Here is a 26,250-nt window from a genome sequence, read left to right on the forward strand (position 1 = left end):
TACACTTTTATTTTGTGCGGTTGAGAAGAACTATATCACACCACAGCAGCCATTATTGTGGCTATTATTGCGAGCGATAAAACAAGGGCTTTTCTGACACACACCTACACAGCCCTGCTGGGGAAAAACAAAAATCATTTTCTTCCCTGCCCGGTTTTCCTAAAACTTCGATGTTAGGGGGGAGTGTACTAGTGGTGGGATATTGGCCTCTTCACTGGCCCACTTACGTGATGGAAGCGGGATTTGTACGCACATGTGCATGTCCATTCCAAATAGAGTGCAACTGTACGCGCTTTCTGCCTATGTAATACCATGGATGCATATACATGCTTATGTTATAATGGTCGCGGCCAGTGTGTTATATACACGCATATATGCGCACATGGCGTAACATAGGCTGAAAGCCCAGACAAGTGCACGCAAATCCTGCTTCCAGTATATAAGTTGGGGGATTTTAAAAGGAGCGCGCAACCACGCTATTGCCAGTTTCACCAGTTCGCTCCCAGTTCACCCAGGCAAGGACCCCCCAACTCCCCTACTTTAATTGTCTCCCTTTCCCTCTGTTATCCCCAATCCATAATAGCCTGCTGACTAGCCTAGATTTTTTGATTTTATGCCTTACACGCCATCCATAGCAGTAGTAAAGTTACTAGGCAGGGTCCCCAGTCGCACCTGTGCACCTTAGTATATATGCGCACATCTATTGGCCTCCCCCCACACGCCTACGCCCCGCCCTTTCTTCTATACTTTTTCACATGTGCGCAATACTCGGAGATATGAGCATACTCGATTGGCTTTTAAAACCCGCTTGGTGCGTGCTGGCCAGTCTTTTGTGCATGTCTCCCAGTTTGGGCACACGACGCTCTAATGCATCGTACACCGCAATACTTTGTCCCATGATGCAAGATTTTATCGCGGGTTACGAAATGTACCTACACGATGCAGTATTTAAGAAGTTTCCCTAACCATGCCCTCCCCCCTGTTTTTTTTTAATCACAATGACTATCATCATATTTCTACGTAATTTATAGCAATTTGATGAATCTTAGCCGGATACAGCTGAAAATCTACTAAATTAGCCAGATAACTTAGTTTTGCCCTGGAACACTGCGAAATGCCGCTTCATTATATAGCTAAAATTTAGCCAGAGAAATGCCCCCAATATTCAAAAGTTGGCATTAAGACATAACTTACATATAATCTACCTAAATGCCTTTGACTAATGATCCCTATGATTCCTCATAAATTATAATATTAGTATCACAAGAAACCAGAGACCCTGCAGCTTTAATCTGTGGTTTTTGTGTGCACAAAGTTATATCTGAATCTCTTCTAAACCTGGCAGCATCCATATCATGTTGTGCCACACCTGGACATGATCATACTTTTTATATTCTTTAGTGGTCCCTTGACATTTCATGTCATGTATCCCTTTTATTTGAAAATTATCATTCTTTTATTTTTCCCATAAGAACAATCACCTCTCTGAAAGTAAGATACAGTGGTAGCAGTGCCCCATCGCTGATTAACAAGTGCTCCTGAGTCAGGGTTATTAGGGCATGCAGTTAAGCACTGAAGTTGAAAGGGAGTGGAATTAATGTGCATGATCAAAAGCATCATTTCATAGAGATTGTGGCTAGTTTTTGGAACACTTTGTGAAAGGAAAATATAGAAACAAACAGCGAATACGATCAAACAAGAGTTATGTTGACAATTTTGCCTACAGTGAGACTACATATAGAGTCTGATTTGTAATGGCATGGATGAAATGTATCTGGAAAGACATAGGTCAATTTTGAAACTACCCATGGGACTTGCAAGCTAATTTTCAAAGGGAAACTCCACCTAGGGGTTTCCCTTTGAAAATTCAGGATGGTCGGTGAATGAAGGTACTTTACACCTTTTTTAAAGCAGGTGCAAAATACATGTGTGAAAGTAAGCATGGCGACTTCAAAATGAAATCCACGAGCATACTTCCCTTCCCTAATCTAATCCTGTACTTTTTTCCCTTATGGATAAAAGTATGTGCGCTGTGAACACCACACATACTTTTTTCCCTCACTAGAAGTGCGAGAGGAGCAATATTCAGAAAAGATTTGTGTGTGTGAACTACCTGTTTACCCATGTGTGCAAAATGACATGCATAATGACCAGCCACTCAACCTTGAGCCTTATTGCTTATGTCATCACTTCACGTGACAGATGGAATGAGAACCTTGTTATTCACCACCACTTAGCTAAGTTTATATTTATTATAGTTATTGCTGGCTTACCTTGCAATATCTCTGAAATTAAAGGTGGGATCACTCCAACTGTCCAAAATCTGCAGTAATTTGCGCTGTAGCTCAGGATGATCTGCCACATAGGCCTCTATGAGATTGGTCTTGTCTTGAAGAAGCAGAGGGGTGCACATCTAGGGGGAACAATGGCATTCAAGTGACAAAGTGAGGTCCATTGGTTTGTTATTAGAGTAATAGAAAATGAACTGAAGACAAGTACGATTTTTACATCATGATTAACTTAAAAGAAAATAAAACTTCACCTTCTCTAGATCCTGATCCAGTTGTAAGTTTAGTTTCATACTCAGTATTACTGCCTAGACGATGTGGAAGAAAATAAAGAATTGGATCAGGGTAGGGAGAATAAGAACAGAGAGCAATATGGAACAGGGGAAGAATAAAAAAGAAGTAAAGAATGGGACAGAAAAAAGAAGGAAAAATTAATTATTAAAAATATCTAAAAGCAGCAATATCACATCAAATATTGTAGCCACAGTTATTACAGCAAATCTTGTTCCACACTAACTCCCGCCTCCAAAATATGTATTTTTATGGGAAGCATCACATATTTCTTTAAAAGCCATAAAGTAGTTTTGTTGTCATGCTAATCTACTTGGTTATGAAGAAATAAAGGTATACAAACAAGTTGTTGAGCCCTTTTAATAGGACTAACTTCATACATTTGTGTCTATCTAGCAAGAGTTCTGTTCCCTTCACCACATCTCTGTTCACAAAGCAGCCCTACTGCTGAGAATGGTTCTGCAAATTTATGTCGCCAAAGGAGCAAACACTGTTATATTCCATGCTAAAATGGCAATGGCAATTTTATTTTTATATAATGACTTTCAAATAATATCAATTAAAATGGTGAATAAAAGCAATTAAATATTAACAATAAAAATACAATAATCACAGAAATAATAAAACTTAAATGTCAAATCAGCATAACTATAGAACAATAAGTACTGTTTACATAAAAAGTCCCTCACCAGAAGATACCATAAAAGAAAAAGATTAGCCAAAAACTTGACTCAATAGCAAGGATTTCCCAATCTTCCTAGATTTTAAAAATTCTGTTCAGTACATAGGTCCAGTGGAACAGTATTTCAAATTAAAGGTGCCCGATATTGGGAGATAGCTTGCCTAGTACCTTCAAGTCTAATTTCCCCAAGGTGAAGAAAATCTCGAAGGTCCAATTGATAAGATCTCAGTATTTGTATGGAACCAGATGATTTACCAAATAATCTGATTTCCCTTTATAAACCACTTTATAAGTGAGGCAAAGGATTCTGAAATAATTCTACATCATATTGGTAATCAATGAGGGGGAAAGACGATCAAATTTAGAAGCATCAAAAATTTTCTCTAGCTGTTGTATTTTGCAACAATTGAATCCATTTAAGTATAGCTTCTAAAATACCTACATACATAGAATTAGAATAATCTGAAAGTGATGATGCCATGGCAAAAGGAAACTTTACAAGATCCGACATTTTTTCAAAAATGGCTTAAGTCTTCGAATCATTCAAAGAGAAAAAAAGATAGACTGACTAGAACTTTGTTTGGATATGGAGAGTGCATTACCTAGGTTCATACCTAGTCATTTAATCCCCTAAATCAAGGTAATATCAGTGTATCTCATCTGAGGAATCAATTAATCAATTTAATATTAGTTTTACATCTCTCAATCCAAACTGCTTCAGATTTCTGAGGATTAATTTTTAATCTATGGTCAAATGGCCAATTGGCTATTTTATCCAAGCAAAGATGTATCTTAGCCATATCTGGTAACAAATCTGAATTAAAAGCTGTTAAAACCTGTATGTCATGACCATATGGATAACAAAATCCTTGCTCTTGGATTAAACTGGGTAATGGGGCTAAAACATTTTAAAAAGCAGCGGAGAAAGGATCCCCAGAAATCATTCCCATTGAAGAAGAAACTTTGCTCCCCCACCTTACTTGAAAGAAGCAATTTTCCATAAATGATTTAAGCCATTTTAAAATTGTACCAATAATTCCTAATTCTTTTAAATGAAGCAAAAGTAAATTATGGTCCACTGTATCAAAGGCCCAACGTGTATTGACTGACACCAAAATAATACCTTTTTCTCTGTCAATATTTATCCTAACTTCATTAGTTAAAACTAGCAAAGCAGTTTTGATATTAAATTCCTTCTGAAAACCTGACTTTTTTGGGTGGATTGCATTAACCTTCTTTGCATAATCTGTTAACTGGTTAAACACTGCTTTCTCTATTACTTTCATAACAAATGGTATATTGGATACTGGATGATAACGCTTAGTTTCAGTTGGATTTGAAGAAATCTTCTTTAATACTGGATGCACCCAAGACGATTTTAAACAAGCTAAAATACTACCGCAGGTTAGACATGAATTATAACTGACCTAAAAAACTTAGCCAACTCCAAATCTTTATTTTTCTTCTAGCCTAGTGAGCACTGGGTCAAGATTAGAAGTATTATTTTTGTTAGCTGAAATGATCTATCCATTCCTATAACTACAAGACTAAATGATTTCCAATTACTTTGCCCCAATAATCTGTCTTCCACTGGCTGCAAAACAAAGTCTTCTTCATCTAGAGACAAGCACAGAGGTAAGTTAGCTTCCTCATTATCATTAGCCTTCGAGTTAAGAAAATTCTTCGGAATGTCATCAATATTTTGTTAAAATATTTAGTGAAGGTTTCTGCTGATAAAATAGAAGAATCAACTGGGGATAGTTTATTAAACCTAGACAAGTGAAATACAGTCTGAAATAACTGACTGGTAATATATTCCAACTTCACTTTCTTAACCTCGATTTATAAAGCCATTTTACAGGCCAATAAATTCAGTTCAGATTTATCTATTCTCCATTTTCTAACTGACAAATCTGTCTTTTTAAAGGGACCAAGCCTGGATGATTCTGGATGGGACCAAGCCTGGATGATTCTGGAGATTATGTTGTTTAGAGATCATAGTTTTGTTTAAGGGGTGCAACCATATTTATTTCACACTGTCTCCAAAACTGAGCTCCAATGAGCAATATGCACTGTAGGAGATAAATCTGCAAAACCAAAAAGACATTTTTGAACATTAGACACTAACTGCCCCATAATAACATTTTGAAAATTCTGATTAAATTTTACGGAGGCTAACCTCTTGGAACTTTGGGACAAGACCCATCAACTTCTTCTTAATATGTCCAAAGTCTACAAGAAAAAAGCTGACAAAAAAAGACATCCCGCACCCCCATTTTCACCAGGACTTCTAGTTTGATTAAGTATACAAAATCTCTGCCTGAAGCTCTTTTCTATAAAATTTGCTCCTCGCTTCATTGGCCCATATTCCATTTTGAGACAAATAGGACTTGTTACATACCAATTGAAACTACCTTCTACCTTGCATATTCACAACACCTTCCATATCTCTTTATTGAAGCCAGTAATTCTTCAATGGAGGCACAAGCAACCACCAATATCCATGATGATTTCCTCTGACTCTGACAAAATATTTGAAGTACACAAGATCTTGGATGCTAGGAGAATACAAGGAGCATTCCATTACTTAGTTTCATGGAAGGGGTACAGTCCAGAGGAGAACACATGGGAATCTGTCAGAAACATTCAGGCCCTTCAACTAATCAGGAAATTCCACAGACTTATTCCCTATAAGCCCAAGCCAAAGGGTTTAGGGGGCTAAAGGTGAGGATCCTGTCACATTCCGCTGACCGGGGCACTGTCTACAGTCACCCTCAGCATGCTGAGCACCGCCATGCTGCCTCATCTTGATCCATCTCTTAGGTGCTCACACTTCCTATTCTTGTAGGCCCCACGGTGGGAACTCTCAGCACAATGCTCCCTGACTACATCAGAGTTTATAGATATTTAAATGCTGTCATTCCAGTTGGCTAGTGATTTTGCAACAGGTCTCTGGCTCATCTTCAGCAGTGCTCTTTGCCAGAATTTTCCTGCATCTCCCTGCCTGATCCTGTCTGATTCCAGTTTACATAAGAACATAAGAAATTGCCATGCTGGGTCAGACCAAGGGTCCATCAAGCCCAGCATCCTGTTTCCAACAGAGACCAAACCAGGCAACAAGAACCTGGCAATTACCCAGGAGGCAGTGCATGCAAATTTTCTCTCATGCATATTCATTGTGGATATCCTGAAAACCCGACTGGCTGGTAGGCCCCCAGAACAGGGTTGGGGACCACTGGTCTAGAGGACTATGAGCACTGTGAAGCAGTTTCTTTTGAACACAGGCCTGGCCCAACCGGGTTTGCATACTGTTCATTTGCATGGGGGCGGCACACCCGGAGGGGTGGGGGTGGGGGGCTCAGCAGCAGAGCCTACCCCGCTGCCAGCCGAAAGAGAAAGGCTGCAGCTGTCAGCACTCAACCCGCCGGTGGCTGAAGAAGGAGAGAAACTGTAGGCTAGCCCACCACAGCCCGTAGGCAGCAGGACAGGAGGCCCGCGAGGCCGTGGTGTGACTCATCCCACCATGGCCCAATGACAACAGGAGGCCTGTGGGGCCATGGTCGAGCTTATCCCACCATGGCACGATGACAACACGAGACCATGTGTGTTTGTATGTGAGTGTTTGTATGTGCCTGTGAGATGTGTTTCACATATAGGCTGTCATAGGCACGCAAACACGCATAATAATATATCTGTGAGGGTGAGGGAGCCTGTGTATGTTAGAGAGAGGGAGTATGTGAGAGAAAAGAGAACATTTGTGTGGCCCTACCTCCCCCAATCCACAGCACTCTCAGGGTGACTGGAAATCATATCCCAGATATGGAAAGGAGATTTTTTAATCCTTATTAGTTTCAATTATTGGATGTAATTTGATGATTCTGCTCTTTCGAAATATTTAATTTTTTTTGGAGGGGGGAATAGAACATTTTTTAATTATTGGATTTTCTATTCATCGGATGTTTTGAAGTATTTTATTGGTGTTTGAGAAATTTTCAATATTCTGTTTAACTGGTTTCAAATCTTCTTTTTATGAATATGACTTTACTATTTTGATTGATCTTTTATATTTCTTGATTTTATTTAATGTTTTATAAAGAATGGTAATGTTTCTGTTTTTCCATTGTTGCTCTGCATGTAGACTGGCTTGTTGTGGGTTCCAGTTCAGTTCCTCTCAGCACGTTTCTGTTTATACTTTCTGATCTCTTTATTCTGTATTTGGTCAGGGTCTCTCTGTGTTCTGCATATGTGACTGAGGTGAGGTATTTTGCTAGCATGTAATTTCTGTGTAAGGATCTATAGCAGCCTGGTTTCTTAATAAGAGTTTTATTGGTGTTCTAGGGCCTGGTGTAATATGTGCACTGTTGCCTTTTCATAGATAAGGTTGTTAGGATTGTTTTGGTATGGAAGGTTTACAATATTGTAATGGTAATCCTGTTTGTTTGTGACTTTCTGAGGGCCAAGCTCACACCTAATACGCATTATAAAAAATCTAATTCCATAGGAGTTCCAAGTGTCTTTTTTGCCAAGTTTTCTGGTTGGCACCACAGGAGTGCAGGTAAATATAACATGCACGTTGTATGAGATATTTTTGTCTCAGAAGACTGTTCTTTTGAATGTTCTTTTCATATAAAATTTGTTATAAATGCATAATTTAATTGGTGTGTTTGTAAAGGGTATGGTAGTGTGTGTGTGGGGGGGGGGGGGAGTGGCATGTGTGCAAGGCTGTAAGGTTTGCCTAGGATACCTAATACCCTTCCCTATCCATGGGTTCTGGGGCGGGGGGGGGGGGAATGTGTCAGTTTTTAAAAATATAGATTGCAGGACGGAGCTGGGCTTTATTTGATGGGCCCAAGACAGGCACTGAATGAATCGGGGGGAGGTAGCACAGTACTTTTTCACACAGGGCAGCAAAAAAGCTGCACCGGCCCTACTTCTGCTTTAATCTCTCTGACTAAACTGTCATGGCTCTGATCGATGATTTGCTGAATATAACGCTCTTGTAAGCTCTCATTGGAATTGATTTGGGTTAGGAAAGTGACGTATGCTTGACAGGAGTTGGAAGCTTCTGTAAGTGGATCTAAGCTGGTTCACAATTTGTTTACTTCTATGCTTTATAATATTCCATATATTACTCTGAATCTCTTCCCAGACTTCACAAGGTTCGTCAGCAACAAAACGGTCCTCACAACACTCCTTATACCCAAAGATTAGACCTTGGCTGGGAGTAACAGTTGGTGATATTTGCATTGACAGAATATATAAGCCAGATAATGTTGATGCTTTCACTACCAGTGTACTAGAAAATGGACATGCATTTTTTTTTTTTTTTGCAAATCATGTCCTAATCATTTCTTCATTAAAGAAATGCCTAGTTCCAAAGAACAACCAGATCACGCCGCACAGACCTACTTGAATACTTTCACAACAGGTAACTGTGATAAGGATCTGGGAAGCACAATGTTCCAGACTACTAAAGATAATAAATCTGCACTTTCAATGGAAGATAAAGAATTCTCAAACAGCTGGGTGGCCCCACTTCCCTTCCACACACCCAGGTCTTGTCCAGGCTTGCTCCTTGCGTTGGACTCTGGAGACAAAACCAGAGACAAAGAATAATTTTGCGGCCTTCATGAAAAAATATATTTGACAATGGTCATGCAGAGCCCACTCTACCATAGGAGAAAAATGCTGGTATCTTTCTAACTTTGGTGTTTACCATCCTCAGAAACCTGGTCAAATCAGTGTTATGTTTGAGACAAGTGCTCAGATTCAAGGAGTTTCTCTGTATGATTTACTTCTTACTAGACCAGATTTAAACAGCCTTTTAGAAGTCTTAATCCACTTCAGAAGACAGCCTGTTGTTGTAATTGCTGACATCTGTTAGGATTTGTAGCTCATGGGGAGACTCTGTAAGCCGTTGCACTCATTCCAGCCAGCCACTGATGCCCCCGGATCCAACTCTATGGCAGAGATACTATCCATACTGCCCCGCCACAAGCTTCCCTAGGCGCATGCATCGCACAGCACTTCTTGTGGGCTCTGCGGCAGAAACCCCAATTACCGGCACCCGCTAATGACATCACGCAGCTGGGTATATAAGGCCCAGCCGCGCACCATACCTTGCCTCAGCAATGGGTCTCCTGCTTGCAGTACATGTTGCTGCTTCCTGCATTCCTGGTTACTGCCTCATCCAGCCTTGACTTGTTCAGCCTTGCTTCGTCCAGTCCTGTCTTCCAGCCTTGCCCCATCCAGCCTTGCTTTCCAGCATTCCTTTGTCCAACCTTGTCTCGTCCTACCTTGTCCTCTTCTAGCTCGCCTTAAATTACCATGTCTTGTTCATCTTGTCCTGTGTGTCCCTTGTTTCCTGTGTATCTTTGTCTACCCTTGGCTTGCCTCTTCGGATCTTGACCCCCTTGCTTGGACCTGATCATGATTGCCTGCTGACTGCCCCGACCTTGGTCTGTCTCTGACTACATTAGACTGCTGCCTGCCCTGATCCTTTGGACTCTAAGTATCACCTCCGCCCCAGTAACCCTAAGTCCTACTGGCCACCAGAACCCAAGGACTGAACCTGCGGAGGAGGCGGCTGATAAAGGTGAAGCTCCAATCTGTCCTGCCACCGTTCGCTCGCTGTCAGTGTAGGCTTCATAGATCCTCCTACGAGGCTGCATCAACTATGCCACAGCATCAAGAACTTATTCCACTCTTCAGTTTGTTAAGGCCATGAGCTTGACAAACTCAGCCCAGGTCTCTATCCTGGCCGGATAACCCGCCAGTTACAGCAGCAGCAAAGTCAGACTTTTAGAATTCTGTTTTGTATTTTTTTTTAGTAGTAAGAGGAAGCATCCAAATTCTGCATGGCACCCACTGTAGGGTGCATTTTCATGAATGCAGAATGTGTTCGCAGAACTGGAGGTGCAGAGTTTCTACATGGGTTCTCTCTCATCTCGTACAATTTTGGGTTAATGAGAAACCCCAGACTTCATTCCCATATATGAGGATTGGTTGAATGATGCTACCAAATAATTTTAACAGTAATTTTACTGGAACAAGCCTCCAGTAAAACTATTATTTAAATTATTTGATAGCATCTCGTCATTAACATGTAAAAAAAAAACTGCAGCATAACAAGGTAAGACAGAAGAAATATAAATGCCATTGTTCCATGCAGCAAGCAAGCTGAACCTTGCACGGTGTATCCCTTTTCTGCTCCCACCACAGACTAAAGACAGAAATAAACTCAGAAAGTATATTTTTCTCATTTAAAAGGAAAGTGTGCCTTCTGCTGCACTGGATTTTAACTATCCCTGAAAATTCACTGCAACACTGCTGAGTAAGATGTGCCCCTATACACTTCATTCCTGGACAAATAGGAGTTGCATTGTCACTGACTCTTGCAGCAGGTCAGCCAAAGAGTCAGATTTGGGGTTTCATTCTGATTTCTTCTTGTGCTCTCTCTCCCCCCCCCTCCCCAAGCACAGCTATTTTCTTCTACCCTTGACAAACTGTTTAAAAAATTGTGAATAAAATAGCTGTGCAGACAATAAAGAATTCACTCCTCCTCCTTCCCAACACAGGCAGAGAGAAAAGGCAGCCACCACCTCGAGACATGAAATATCGCAGCACATTAAGTCATGAGAACCCTGCTAATCAAAGCTGACAAGGTCCTGAATGGGATTTCTGCAGAAACAGGAGCGATATCATGGGGCAGTGAAGCATGCACAGTCTGCCAGACTGGCCTCCTGTTCATGTGACAATGGCTTTTATTCGCAAGAGAGGACTGCAAATGACAAGAGGCCCCATTGTCCTGGGATTCCTGCCTTTGGAGTGCAAGAGCGCTTCATTCAACCAGGCCCAGACACTCTTTTCAAAAGGCTGAAGTGTAACATAAGATGACCATGAAACACTAGCTTGCCTTCTGCCTACCCTCATTCTTCTCAGGCACAGCCTGGCCTATTCAGAGTCTCTTCATAGAATAGCAGCACACTATATTAGCCTCTGGTGTGTGCTGAATTCCACAATTGTCTTTTAAAAAGGAAGAAAAGGGGGAGAAGGGGGGGGGGGGGGGGAGAAAGACGTATCGACCGCCATCTTGGTTTTCTGAAATCCATTCACCCACCCCAACACAACGAGTTTCTAGGATGAAAAGCCTTGAAAGGCCACAATATCATTAGTAAGCTCCAGGCCTTGCAGAATACATGTCGTCCTGTGTTTCTAATCAAACAAAAGATACGGTATAATATGTTCTACAACAGTACAGACCAATACACTACAATAAAGCCGATTTGGAAAGAAGAGATCTGCAAGATGCCTTAAACTCATCTTTCAAGAAAAGATTCATTTTGAGAAATTAAATACATATGATTACAACAGTGGATTCAACTATCAAGAACTGTCATAAAAATATTCTGCTCTGAAGAGTGCCAGAATCAAATTTTTCCCCTATGGAAATAATCTCTGTTACAAGAAGATTCTTTATTTAGAAATGTCTTTACAGAGCTTCAGAATATACCTTTTCAAGAAAGAACAGTAGACCCCTTATACAGACATTCAGAACAGTGTTATCTTGTCTCAATGATGTTCTCTTAGAAGAATTATTTGCATGGTTATTCCATAAAATATCTCACAGAGGCAAAAATCACCGCAACATTGCACAATATAGCAGGCAGCAGCTTGTACAACAGGGCAGCCCAAAGGATAAACTACAGCAATATGTTGTGCTGAAAGCAGGCACTTGGAGAAGACATCTTTTAACTTTAAAGATCCCCATTTTAACAGCCACAATGAAACACTGAAAAGCTGATGTCTGTGCGACGAGACAGCCACCTAGTGGTCCACTGATACTATCTATCCTCTTTCACCTGGGCACTTTCCTATTACATCCCATCCTTGGTTGCAGCATAATGCTAGTCTACAGAATATTATTACAGAAATTCAATCCTTCCTAACACCGAATGGGTTCTAATCAATTACTATTACACTCTTCAGGACAGCACTATTTAACAGTGCTTTAGCACAGAGCATCATCTAAGGTCTTTATATATAGAATAATCCTCTATTTCTAGGTAACAACTTGCAAATCAAAATGAGGCTGGGGAAGGAGAGAGAATGTGCAGCTAGCCCATGAAAACAGTCACTCTGGATAATCCATGCCCTTACTTTGAAAGCAGATATTTATAGCCTTCCGATTGATGCAGATTTCCACAAATCTCCTTCAATTTAACCATATATGGTGACCTTCCAGAGCATGTGTGTTTGCATGAGAATGAACGTGTGCATATGTGCGTGTATGAGAGGAGAACGTTTATGCACCCCTCTCCCCAACCCAACTAATTCCTGGCAATTTCAGGATAACTGAAAATCTAAAAGTCCTAGGTATGGAGAAAGGGGAATTTTTTAATCCTTTTTAGTTTTATTGTTGGCTGCTACTTGATGTGTCTGATGTTTAGAAATATTTTATTTTTGATTGGGAAATTTAAAAATAATGTAAATGGGTTTTAAATTATTAGATGTTGTATGTGTCAGTTTTGAAATATTGTTTTATTAGTATGGTTTTACTATTACTGATATGTTATATTTCTTGATTGTATTATTTCATGTTTTATGAGGAATAGTGATGTTTCTGTTTTTCCATTGTTACAATGCATGTGGAGTCTGGCTCCTTGCAGTTTCCAGTTCAGTTTTTATCTGTACATTTGTATTTATACTCTATTCTGTATTTGGAGAGTGTCTGTCTATGTATGACTTAGGTGCAGTATTCTGCTAGCTTGGAGTTTCTGAATAGGGATCTATAGCAGCCTAATTTGTTCTGCTTTTCTAATGGGAGGTGTATTAGTGTTTTAGGGCCTAGTGTAATATTCATAATACTGCCTTTTCATAGGTAAGGTTCTTACTGTTTGAGTCTGGCAGTTAGTGTGTTATGGTATGAAAGGTTTTCCATAGGCTCTAATTACATTTTTTGCAGGATTTTGTATTATACAATGTTCATGGTAGTGGAAGAAATGTTTGATGTTACTGAGGTGACATCAAAATTGGAATATTATGTTTTTATGGTGAGTGATAAGAGGAAATGTCCTTGTTCTGCTCTGCATCCTTTGTTGGGGGGAGTTTCTGTGAATGCAAGGTAGTGTAGAATGTGAGATGCAGGTTTTAGATTGGGATTTGTTCCACTCCTATCTAGAAGAATTTTTTATTTATGCTCTTGAATAATTTTAGCAGTAGTTTTGCTAGATGGATGAAACTGGCCAGGATGGGATTTACTTAGGAGGTGGAGAGGCCACTGACATGCATGCCCAGCACCTTGCAACAATGGTGCAAAATGTTTGTAGCAGTGCCTCTTGCTTTACCAGCGGGGGTGTCCTGTCTCTGCATATATGAGATTTGATAACAGGCAGCTATGGAGAGAGCTATCACAGGTGAGTTTCTTTACAAATCATAAGAATAAAAAACAAAAATCCTTGCTGGGGGGAAGTGGGGGGTTGGGAGGGAAATATGTTCACCAGCCCTCTGTGGGCCTGTCTGAAACACCCCTACTTCCCCCTTCCCACCAGTCTCTCACTCTGTCTTTCTTCCAAAGTCCTTTCCAACCAGTGACCCTCTCTTATTCCACTAGTCACTCTGTCTCCCGCCACAAGTTCATTCCTACTTGTCTCTCCTTCCACCATTGCATCCTCACCAGTTGCTATCTCTCTGTCTCTCTACCAGTCCATCCCTGCCAGTCTGTCTGTCTCTCTCCACCAGTCCTTCTCTTTTTCCCCACCAATCTCCCACCAGTCTATCTCCCTCCACTAGTCCATCACACCAGTCGTTCCCCCCCCCCCCCCTTAGTCTCTCTCTCTCCTTTCAGCAGTCTGTCTCTCTCCATTAGTCCATTTCCACCAATCTTTCACATTCCCTCCACCAGTCCCTTTCTTGCTGTCTGTTTCTCTATCTTCTTCCCTCCGCCAGTCCATCTTCGTCAGTCTCTCTCTCTTCCTCCATCAGTCCATCTCCACCAGACTCTCTCTCTCCTTCCACCAGTCCATTTCCCTCAGTCGGTCCAGATGCAGATGCTTGGCTGTCTGTAGTTACACTCCATAAGTTACTGAATATGAGTACATTCTTGCACATTTACTGCAGTGCTTTTCAATTATATGTGTTCCGTTTATATCAGTATGCATTATTTAATATGTTTATATATTATGAATGAATCTGGGGTGCATATAATTATTTCTTTGTTATTACATTAATAACTTTTCTATGTATGGTACATAAGTGCAGGTAAAAATAAAAGAGAAGCATGTAGGGGTTCGTGAAGATTTTGGAGATTGAAAAGGAGTCCATGCTTCCAAAAAGGTTAGGAGCCCCTGATCTAGAAAGAGCACAGAGAGGCTTGTGGTGGAGATAAAAGCGGCTTTAGAGCTCTGTGCTCTAACTGAGCACAGAGCTCTAAAGCCTGTATAGTCAGTGCCACTCCGAGGGCATATGACAAAACTCTCAGGCTGTATATGTCCTACTCTCCCTGCTATCGATGCCAGTGTCTCCAGAACTGTGAATGTTTACAGCAATTCATAAAATCACAATGCAATTATTAAAGTCTTTAGAACCACTGTAATCCACATGTTCAACTAGAGGGACAGAGGGACTGCAAAACCCTGAATGTTAAGCAGAGCACAGGAACAAAAAAGACTTCTCACCTCTTTGTACAAACCCATGTGATAAAGGTGACTGACATGACCAAGCAAATAGTTCCGGTCTGCACTATGGAGCTGATAAATGTTGATCAGTGAATCAAGAAGATGAATGTGTTCCGTTAACACCCGGAAGATGCGAGCTTGCAGTTTCTTCAGCCTCAGGCCAGACTAGGTGATGCAGAATCAAAACAGTACATTAGAACAATGAACCTAATGCACTAATCATGTAGAAGAAAACAAACAATTATTTTATTTTTATAAAAAAAAATGTACAATTATGAGAAAGAAAGAAAATATTACTCAGATTTAAGCAAGAATATTAAAGAAATGCACGGGGAGGATAATTTTCAGAGCAACCAACATGGGTAAAAAGTGTTTTCTTGCATTAGTCAGCTATCTGAAAACTGCTCTACCTCAAAGCAGGTCAAAGTACTTTTAGTAGCATTAAGCGGAGGCATTCCCAGGAGCATTTACGTCAGGGAGAAAAAGCAGATGGAATTTTCAAACCTACTACATGCATTATTTTCCATTAAAAAAATCTATCCGCAGAAAAAGAGCAGGTGAAAATCATCCGTGGGTACTCTGTACATACTTTCATTTTGAAATTTAGTGCAAAATCCAATGGTTGAAAATACCCTCGGACTTTAGCTCATCGTGGACAGTCTGAAAATGGACCCCTATAAAACCAACAAAAAAAATGTAATAAAAAAATTTAAATATTCATGCTCAAAATGTTAAAAAGAAAGAAAGTAGAAGAAACAAAATATTGCCAAAGGCAAGACCACAAATAAAATTTACCAGGACAAAATAATTACACAAACTGGGACATATCACATTTTATTAGTCCATATCAGAAACAGAGAAAAACTCTTAAATTCAGAAACTTGATCTAGAGCCCACAAAGAAAATGGAAATTGTCCCTTTACTTAATTCGACATCTTACAGAATAACACAGAATAAATTTGGCACCCAAGGCAGTGACAATTTGCTTTAGGATCACATTTTTTTTTCCTTTGAGGTTATGTTTCTTGAGTAATCTCAGGATATAATCTAATTTTGAAACCCAGAAAATTAGCATCTAAATTCTTCATGGACAATCTTAAACTGGCTCCTTGTTGGGTTCCAAAACAAAGGACATTAAAAGGGCAGATTTCTCATAGTCCAGATTTAGAGAGTCACCTGCCGGGGGGAGAAGTAATATGCCCTTGTGTGGAGGAAGAGCTTTGATGGCAATTGTCAAACATTCCTTCATGTAGTCTTTCAACAAATCTAGGTCATCCCCCTCTCCCCAAAAACAAAAACCATCACTTAAGGGAAATTCACTGCTCTTAAGATTCCTACATCTCATGAAATTCTCTACATTTTCCATCTCCCTCTTCAATGCTAACTTTTGAGTAAGTGTCTGACTAGCAGAGGTGACTTCCATTATTTTGGGAAAATATACATCTTTTAAATTAAATGTTGGACCAATGAATCCTGTGATTCCTCCTTATGTGTTAACTCCTTGTGTGCCTGCTGCAAAGTATTTATTGACATGGCTAAGACCTATGTTAATATTCATCATAGCATGCCACAATAAATTCTTCATAATCTTCTCTGGAGACCCCGGTATCCTCAGAAAATCAGGAATATTTAAATCCACAAAGACCTGCTAAGACTTAATTTGGTTGATTCTGGATTTCTTCCTTTGATATCTCACTCACCAGTACTTGAGTTACAAGTAGTGCAGATTCTCATTTCTGCTGAATCTTCTGGCAGGAGACACATCTGAGGCATAGTAGTCTGGCCCAATACCATAGGGTTCCAGGGCTGAAGCAATTTATTAGTGAGAGGCAGTGTTGGCAGGACTCTTGCATCCCTCCTCCAGTGAAGACAGGGGATCTGGAGGAGCCATGGTGGGGGAAGGGTCCAGGAAGCCTTTGCTGTTTAGGTAGGGAAGAGGGTATCAGAGGTTCAGGGAGGAGTAGTGGGTTGTTCATCACTCTGCTGGTGGTAGAGGGATTACTGGAGGTTGGCAAGGAGTGGAGGTGAAAGGTGGGACTCTTGTTGTTGGCTGCCGCTGGGGGTGGGGAGAAGCAGAGGTCCTGAGCAGTTCAATTTATTGAATTGTGCACCAAGGGGTAGATTTAAATAAAGTACGCCCGCGCAAACAAGAGTACACCGGATTTTAATAGATAGGTGCATAGCCGCTTGTATCCTTTAAAATCCGGGGTCGGCACGCACAAGGCTGTGCAAAATCGGCAGCCTGCGCACGCAGAGCCACGCAGTCTGCCTCCGTTCCCTCCGAGGCCACTCCGAAATCGGAGTGGCCTCGGAGGGAACTTTCCTTCCACTCCTCCGCACCTTCCCCTCCCTTCCCCTACCTAACCCAGCCCTGTCTAAAACCCCCCTACCTGTGTTTGAAGAGTTACGCCTGCCAGAGGCAGGCATAACTCGTGTGCGCCGGCTGCGCAATTCTTCAGCCCGGGAGCAGTTTCGGAGGCCTCGGCCATGCCCCCGGGCTGGAACCACGCCTGCGGCCCTGCCCCGGATGACGCGCTGCCGCGACACGCCGTCCCAGGGCTTGTGTGCGCCGCCGAGCCTTTTCAACATAAGCTCGGTGCGCGCAGGGGGAACTTGGGGTAGGTTTTCGGGGGGTACTCACATACCCCTTTGGAAATCTGCCCCTCAGCATGGGAGGGAGGGTATAACAAAGATCCAGGGCAGGCTCCTTTATTGAATCTGATGCTGCAGTTAAGAAAGAGAGGGGATTGTTCACTGCAGAAAATAGATGTAGCTGGGTAGATTTAGGGCAGCTATTCCCATACCTAGGTCTTTCCTAAATTAGCCAGCTATTGCTGGAAATTGCTAGTAGAGAGCTAACATTCTTCCCCCAACCTAGCCCTGTCTCCTGGGCTGTCCTCTTTATCAGGCCGATGCTATATTTTGAATCCGCTAGACTAACACCCGATGCAATAGGAGTATTAGCGTGTCCAAAAGGTGCGACCAAACCAGAGCATAGTTAATAGCGCTCATCACGTAAATACATGTAGATGAGGCTATTAGCTGTTACCCCCGATGCAAAAAAAATCACTGTGCGCCCAATGCGCATGTTTTAAAACGGAAAACTTAACGCCAGCCGCAGGAAGCATTAAAACGTTTTTTTGACAGCAGAGGTTAGGGAAACATATGCCCATTAATTGAGGGTCCGTTTTCCTAACCGGCAAACATTCTTTTTAGCATGATCCCTCATTTAAGTAATGCACCGTGCGCCCAGGAGAGGTGGCTGGGCGGGTATTAGGAGAGCGGGTGCTCAATCGTGAGCGCCTGTTTTATGCGAGCTGATATTGCATCGGCCTGTATAAGCAGCTAAATCTAGCCACTAGTGGAACCTTAGATCTAGCTTCCTGTCTCCTTGGTTAGGTGGTTAGCTAAAAATCAACCCCCAAAAGTATAAAACCACTGGCAAATGCAAGGTCTCTTTATTATTATTATTATTATATAACAGGACACAGTCAGCATCAAAACATTCCCACTAGGACCACAAATGATACACACTATAATGAGATTTTTAAGCCCTTTTAACACAAAGCCATCAGATTCTACTCGCAGGGCACAACCTTGGATGTTCCTGACAGTGGAAATGACTCCTGGTTTAGGAATGTTAAACCAATGAGAAGTATGCTCTGTAGTGAGGCAGCTAATTCACAACAAAGAGAAATGAGGATCTTGGGTAAAGGGAACAAACAGTAAAGCTGTATGGATATACATTCCTCTTGTTTCCTTGTTGTTAGTATTTCCTTAGCATTGACTCTTCCAGAAGGCAATCAGAGATTGTATGACAATCAGAAAAGACTAAGCAATAAAGGAGAGGATTTTAAAAGGCCTACGCATATAAATCCCAGGGGTTACATGCGTGGCCAAGCCTTGCATGCACTGCATGAATTTTCAAAAAGGCCTAGCCACGCACATAAACCCTGGAACAAAGTGGCGGGCTGGGGAGCGGGGTCTGGGTGGGACAGCGGCCATTACCTCCCCAGGAGCAGCAAGTAATAAAATTAAAAAAATCAGGCAAGGTAGGTTAGTTTTAGGGGGTGGGGAGGATAGGGGAAGGGGAAGGAAGGTTAGGCAGCGGGTTAGGGAAGTTCCCTCCCAGTCCGCTCCTTAATTGGAGTGGACTGGGAGGGAACTGGAGAAGGCCAGATTGCGCCGCCGTGCGGAAATTGCAAAGGTTTACCCCCTTGCGTGCGCCGTATGCACATGCGCGCGTGGATTATAAAATCCGGCGCTCATGTGCGCGCGGCCACCCAATTTTATAACATGTGCGAGCTGGCGCGCGCATATTATAAAATTGGCACGTCCATGGGCGCCCGCTGGGAACCATGCGCACATGGATATGCACGCACCTGTCATAAAATCTACCCCAAAATGAGCACAGCTCCACAATTAAAATACTCAAGGGAAGTTAGGGGAAAACAAAGATTTTATGAGGGAGGCAATGGAAATTAATAAACTCTTGTTACCTATTGGGGATGCAATTTTCAAAGCTGTACAGGCAGGTGCAAAGTCTGCTGGTACTTTCATCGGTGGATTTTGCACCAGTTCTCAAAGGGAAGTACAATTATTCTTTCCCTTTGAAAATTGCCTTGGGAAAAATTACCCTCAGGTATTTGTACCTTCTTTTTCTGGTCAAAGCACCATGCTTTACTCCTCCCCCGGCCCAGCTCCACCATGGGAACACCTCCAGAAAAATGCAGGTAAAAACAGGTGAGCTATGGAACAATGTGCATACTCCTACCCCACATATAGCACGGACAATTTTCAAATAGCTCTTTTACCCAGTTAAATGGCTTTTGAAAATTGCCATCTAGAGACAAATTGTCAAGGGGGCAATTTTCAACTAACCCGCCTGGCTGCAGTACCTGGAGACCCGGCAGCTGGTTTTCCAAAACTGCCCCCAAGAACCATGGGTCCAACATACCCGCATTCTTTGCGCCAGCTTCTTCTCTGGACAATTTTGGCTGGAAAAAAATCAGATCTACGCATCAGATCCTACCCCAATCCTGAAACACCTCCCCTAAATCTGGATAAAAGTGTTCGGCCTTGGGAAGTGTGCATACTTTTACCCACATTCGGGCAGGCAGTCTTCAAAAATGGCTAACTTGCTGTATAGACTTATTTATTTAATTTTATTTAGCACATGCTTATTTTCTGAAGACACTCCTTTTTAACACTTTGATTGCTTTGAAAATTGTCCTTCCCAATCATAAAAAAGAAAAAGCAAAACTAAAATTCTCTCTGATTTTATTTATTGGTCTGGCAATTTCCTCCTGCCCCCTTTGAGCTTCTAGCTCAACCAGATCTGGTCTCTGTTGGGTTATGGCACACTGAGGCTTCATTCACGAGTATCCAGAGTTTTTCCCCTTATTTTTATCTCTCTCTCCCAACTCAGCCATCACAGCGGCAGTCCTTATGCCGCAGCTCCTTCCAGAATCCAAATGGCTGAGACTTCCTCCATCCCCCTCCCCCCAAGGCTGTCAACACTGCCTCCACAGCATCTCCGACCTGACCTGACCTAATGAGCACAGGCCAAGCCTGGGAATCAAGGCCAGGTCCTCCGCAAGGTACTGCACAGGACTTGTCACCTGAGCCGCTGGCGCAGTCTGTTTCTGATGTTAAGGAAGCAGATGCATGATTGGCTTAGACACGTACAAAAGAACCAAGAACAAAAAAAAAGAAATATGAAAAAGTACAGGAATTTGAGTTTGGCAGTAATTACAGTAAACTGTAGATGGAAGAGCATGAAGAATAAATAGCATGAAACTGCATTGTCTAATTATAAGCTGCTATTCTGCATTAGTTTCTAAATAAAACAGTGATGTCATAGGAATGTGACAGGCTGGGGGGATTTTTTTGGGTGGGAGAGGGTTGTTGCAAAAAAAAATAATAATTGAAATAAAATTTGGATTTTAAGACTGTACTTATGAGAATGCAGACAGATAGAATGAATAAAAAAAGTCAAGAGGTTCCCATCAGAAAGCAATCTGGGACTTAATTCTGCTTTTCCTGCTGATGACACAGATGCAAAACCAAGGAAAGTGTGAAAATTAAAAGAAAAAGAAAAGAGAAATGAAAAAGAAAAAAAAATGCAAAGGATGAACAAAAATGTCCTGGTGAGCATAAAGCCACCTGGACATCGGCCTGCGTCTGTCTGTCTCTCTCCGACCTGCTGCACAGACGGATGATCCTTTATCCACTGCTGGAACTCATTCACAATGCAATACCCCAGGGAGTGCCCTTTCCCCTTCCATTCGCTGCAGCCCTCCAACATGTCCAGGAGTCCTGTCAGCGGGTCCTCCAGGCCAGCGAATCCCACCCTGGCTTGTTTCCTGAGCTGCTGAGACACAAAAAGACATTGTCATGTAAAAGAATGGGAGGAGGGGGGCAGCCAGAGAAAGAGAGTGAGCAGGGCCCCACCCCCTTTTTACTCAAACACCCCTCATGCACAAAGGAATCTGAAAACTATTCGGAGATGGAACTGTTGCTATTCAGCCACCATCCTCGCCCTTCAGTGACTTTCCTTGTCATTGCAGGTTTCTTTGTGGTTGACTGCATCCAGCCCTCTGGGCTCCTTTCCTACACAAAGGCGAGGCAGAGAGAGTGGCAATTGTCCACCATAATTATTTCATGAAAACAGTAAAGCTGATGCGCAGTCCAGATATGAGAGGTGGATTTTAACAGAGAAGAGGGGGGATGAGGAAAACAGTACAAACTTTGTATTCTGCAGTACAAACATACAGACACCAGAGGCAGTGACACGGTCCACTGTGTGGACTAGAGGGAAAAAATCAGGACACCTGAAATCTAAGCCCAGCTCTGCCACTAACTTTCTGTACAACCATGAGCACCTCAATTTAGTGTCCTGTGCCTCAATTCTAATTCTAGCTCCTCCGTTGACGCTCTACTTTATTTTTCCATGTCTCAGTTCTAATCCTGGATCTGCTGCTGACTGTGTGATCTTAAGTCACTTCACAATAAAATAGTAGGTAACAGTATATAAGATCAATTGGCCCACTCTGTCTGCCCAGTTGTTCCTATCTAGTTCAAGATATATCCAAACCTATTAGCTATACAACTTGACTGATTGCAAGCTCTCTCTCATTATTCAAATCAGTTATGGTTTATTATCTTACCTTTGTCTTCTATTATTATTAATCATTTACATAGTGCATACCAGATGTACGCAGCACTGCATAGAGACATATAGAGGACAATTTTCAAAGGGACTTCTGTGAGTAAAAAGCATTCTACGCATGTAAATCAGCTGTCTGAAAATCGCCCACCCTGTATGCAATACGTGCATAGTCCCATTAGGTGCGTACTTTTACCCACACTGTAGTGGGGGGCATTCCTGGGCTTGGGTTAGATCAGGAGAGAAACCTCTGTGCATAGTTTTGGTTGGGGAAAAAAGTACCTGCAGAAAAAAGTGCTACAAATCTCTGCAGATGCTTTTTCTTTTGAACAGTTTTCCAAGGGAAAATGACATATACTTTCCCTTTGAGAACTGGTGCAGAGAACGTTACGTTACTTGTGAGCAGTTTGAAAATTGCCCCATAATGGACAGACCCTAGTCCTTGAAAGTTTATAATTTAATCAAGACAGACAAAAAAAAACAAATATAAGGCTTTGAGTTAAAACAGTGAAACTAGGATTGAGAAGAACTAAACCAAGTGGGGACATGAGCATACTTAATGCCACATTCAGGCCAGCTCTTATATTTTATCCAGTCGCTTAACCTTTCTCCTACCACTGTGCTCTCTCTCTCTCCCAAGAATGCTCATGTATGGGTGAATTTTAAAAGCCCTATATGCGCCAAAGCTGGGAGATACGAGAATAAGTTGGGCTGGTGCTCGCCTCCCAGATTTTAATAGGCGCCCATATGTGCGCGTATCTCCTGGTACTCGCACAACAAAACGGGTGTGGGTGTGGTCTGGGTGGGACATGGGCATTCCGGGACTTTAACATGAAATATGTGTGTAAGTATTTACGAGCACATTCACACACTTGGGGGGTCCCCTGCCACATAACTTAACTACTGCTATGGATGGCGTGTAAGTAATAGAACAAAAAAAAAACCTAGGCTAGTCAGCAAGGTTTGAAGGGTTGGAGCTAACAGGGGGAAAGGTAGGCTACTAACCTGGGGGGGGGGGGGGGGGGGGGCAGGGCAGAAATCCTATCCCTTAACTGGGCAAACTGGAAACGAACTGGTAAAAATGGTAGTGGCGTCGGCGCGGATGTCTTTTAAAATCCCCCACTTACATGGTACAGGCAGCATTTGCCTTCACATGCACACATCTATATAAAATCGTGTGCACATGTATGCGCATTCAGCACAGGTTAAAATGGCTGATTCCTTTGGCACGAGCTGGCATACATGTGCACCCATGCGCCAGTATCAAAGTTACCGCCCCTCTGTCAAAGTGCTGGCCTCTACCAACTCTGTTATTCCAGACATGCACCATCCTCTCAGCAAAGAAGCATTTTCTCAGAGTCTCCCTCTCTCCAACTTTATACACTACTGCTACTACTATTTATCACTTCTGAAGCGCTACTAGATATATGGAGGCCAATATTTTAAAAAACTGTATAATTAATTATTTAGATTTATACTTTGCCTTTCAGCCACTTCAAAGCAGATTACATTCAGGTCGTGTAGATATTTCCCTGTCCCCAGAAGGCTCACATTTAAATTTGTACCTGAGGCAATGGAGGTTAAAGTGCCTTGCCCAAGGTCACAAGGAGCAGCAGTGGGATTTGAACCCTGGCTGCTCTAATCACTAGGCTACTCCTACTCCACTCATAATGGATAACTATTTCAGCTAACTTTATCCAGATAAAGTATCAGGATATAAATATTCAGTGGGATAAATGTCTTTGCAAGAAATAATTAGGGTTATTAGGTGGGATTATGAAAACGTGTGGCATTTTCTTGAGGGAAGATGGCAGGATACAGAATAATTAGATTATGCCTGTACTATATATATATACATATATAGAAATAAAAATGTAAATGTTCGTTTGTTCAAAATCTTATATCTCCGAAAGTTCTTCACCAATTGCTTTGAAATTTTGACACAATGTTGCATTCGATTTTGCGCGTGTTTTTATATACCTATACTAGCCTTTAAGCCCATAACAACGGGCTACATTACATTTTGTTTTCAGTCCATTTTCTAACACAGCACCCTTCTACACTTTTTCTCCCTCTCTCCCCCTTCCCCTCTCCTCCACTCAGTCTTACTCACCCTCTGTCTCCCACTGCCTCCTTCCCCTCACTCTCACCTCCCTCCCCTTCCCTCAGTCACTCCCACCTCTCTCCCCTTCCCTCAGTCACTCCCCACCCCCTCTCCACTCCCTTTTTCTCTGCTCAACTTCTTACCCTTCCACTTACATCCCTGTCTCTCACCTCTCCCTCATTCTCCCTCTCCCCTCACTCTTCCCCACCCCCTACCTCCCTCCCTCCCTCCCACACACTCACCCACTCCTCCCTCCCTCCCCCTCCCTCAGTCCCTCCCCCCCTCCCTCAGTCCCTCCCCTCACTCCCTCCCTCCCTCCCACTCAGTCCCTCCCTCTCACTCAGTCCCTCCCACTCAGTCTCTCCCTCCCACTCAGTCTCTCCCTCTCCCTCCCTCCCTCTCACTCAGTCCGTCCCTCCCTCGCTACTGGCCGCCGCTGCCGCCGCTCCTCATCATCGCCGCTCGCCGCTGCCGCCGGTCGACGCCATTTTTTTTTCACTGACGCTGGCTGAGACCGACGTGCTTGCCCGCACATGCGCAGTAGAGCTGCTCTCTACTGCGCATTTGCGGCACGTCGGTCCGGGCTCCCTTATAGGTATGATTATATAGATGTCACACCTGTGACAGGTAAAAACATGCTTTTTGGGAAAAACAGCGCCATCTGTTGGACGTAAAAGCAACACACGCTATCTACAATATAAATGGGCTCTGACCGACGGACCGCAAATGCGCAGTAGAGAGCAGCTCTACCGCGCATGTGCGGACCATAGAGCTCTGCGCTGTGTACTGGGTGTCACAGAGGGGAGGAGAAAAGGGCAGATGAGTCACCGCTCCGAGAAACAGCTCAGCCCGTTCCTCCACCGATGGGGAAGGGGGGGGGGGGGGCGAGTAGGGACTGCCGGACAATTACACACAGGAGGAGGAAAGGGTAAAAGAGTCGCCGAGCCAGTCCGTCCACCGCCGGGGAAGGGGGGGAGGGAGTTGGGATGGCCGGAACAGAGCTAATGCACATTGTGAAATTAAACCAGACTGAGCCACGGCAATGCGCTCTGAGAAACAGCTCAGCCCGTTCCTCCATCGTTGGGGAAGGGGGGAAGGAGTAGGGACTGCTGGACAGTTACATACAGGAGGAGGAAAGGGTAAAAGAGTTGCCGAGCCAGTCGGACGCCCCGCGAGGAGAAGGGATCTGTGGATCACTGGAGATGGGCCCTGGAGGAGAATATCGGACTCATACTGCTGATTTCATCGCAGGTAACATGTAGCACCTGGCAACACAACAGGAATTGGGTGAGGCCCGACCGGAGCCTATGGCAGTTAAAGTTAATCTTGGTCAGCCCGAGGACATTACAATGGGGAAAGTCTGGTATGCACTGAAAGCTATTGGTACAGCTTTAAAATCGATTGCCCAATCCATAACTGATGTTAAAAAGCAAACTAAGGAGAACAGTACAACGATTGAGGCACTCAATTTGAAAATACAAGAACATAAGGAAAGGCTACAAAAAATGGAGTCTTTACAACAAAATTTTGTGAAGTCAGAAATGGCGGCAGAAAAAAGAATTGAGAGAGTGGAGAATAATTTAAGGATGATGAATCTCCTTGTGATAAACTTTCCCGTGCTCAGACTGATGTCGCCAGCCGAATTATTTAAAACTTATATGATGGAAGCACCTGTTTGTACTAGAGCATACTATCTTCCTCAGTTTCTTCCCGAGACTGTAGGAGAAAATATTCCTACTATGGACATTTCTGAAATACTAGAATTGTCATTAGACTCAGAAGTAAAGGAAAGAAAAGCCATGTTAATAACCTTTGCGTTTATTTCAGATCGTAATTACTTCTTGAAAATGGTTTTGAGGAATAGATCTGCTCTATTTTATGAAGCTAAATTGTGGATATATCCAGATGTAATTAAAGTAACACAGCAATGCAGGACGAAGTTTCTTGCAATGAAACAAAGGGTAATCAATACAGGTGCCCGATGCGTCTTAAAATTTCCCTGTAAATGCTGCATTAGACACCAAGGAAATAATTATGTCTTT

The 26,250-nt window shown here is 42.5% G+C and overlaps 1 protein-coding gene across 1 annotated transcript in view; it reads right to left on the reverse strand.

Moving 5' to 3' along the window:
• The window catches only part of EXD3 (exonuclease 3'-5' domain containing 3), a 999,700-nt gene that overhangs the window by 659,259 nt on the left and 314,191 nt on the right, over nucleotides 1–26,250 (reverse strand). Inside the window, 4 exon segments of the mRNA XM_029613511.1 lie at nucleotides 2,274–2,413; nucleotides 2,543–2,596; nucleotides 14,937–15,101; nucleotides 21,139–21,309. Of these exon segments, the coding sequence (XP_029469371.1) occupies nucleotides 2,274–2,413; nucleotides 2,543–2,596; nucleotides 14,937–15,101; nucleotides 21,139–21,309 (530 nt within the window).

Source organism: Rhinatrema bivittatum, chromosome 8 (assembly GCF_901001135.1).
Source record: "Rhinatrema bivittatum chromosome 8, aRhiBiv1.1, whole genome shotgun sequence".
Taxonomy (NCBI): Eukaryota; Metazoa; Chordata; class Amphibia; order Gymnophiona; family Rhinatrematidae; genus Rhinatrema; species Rhinatrema bivittatum.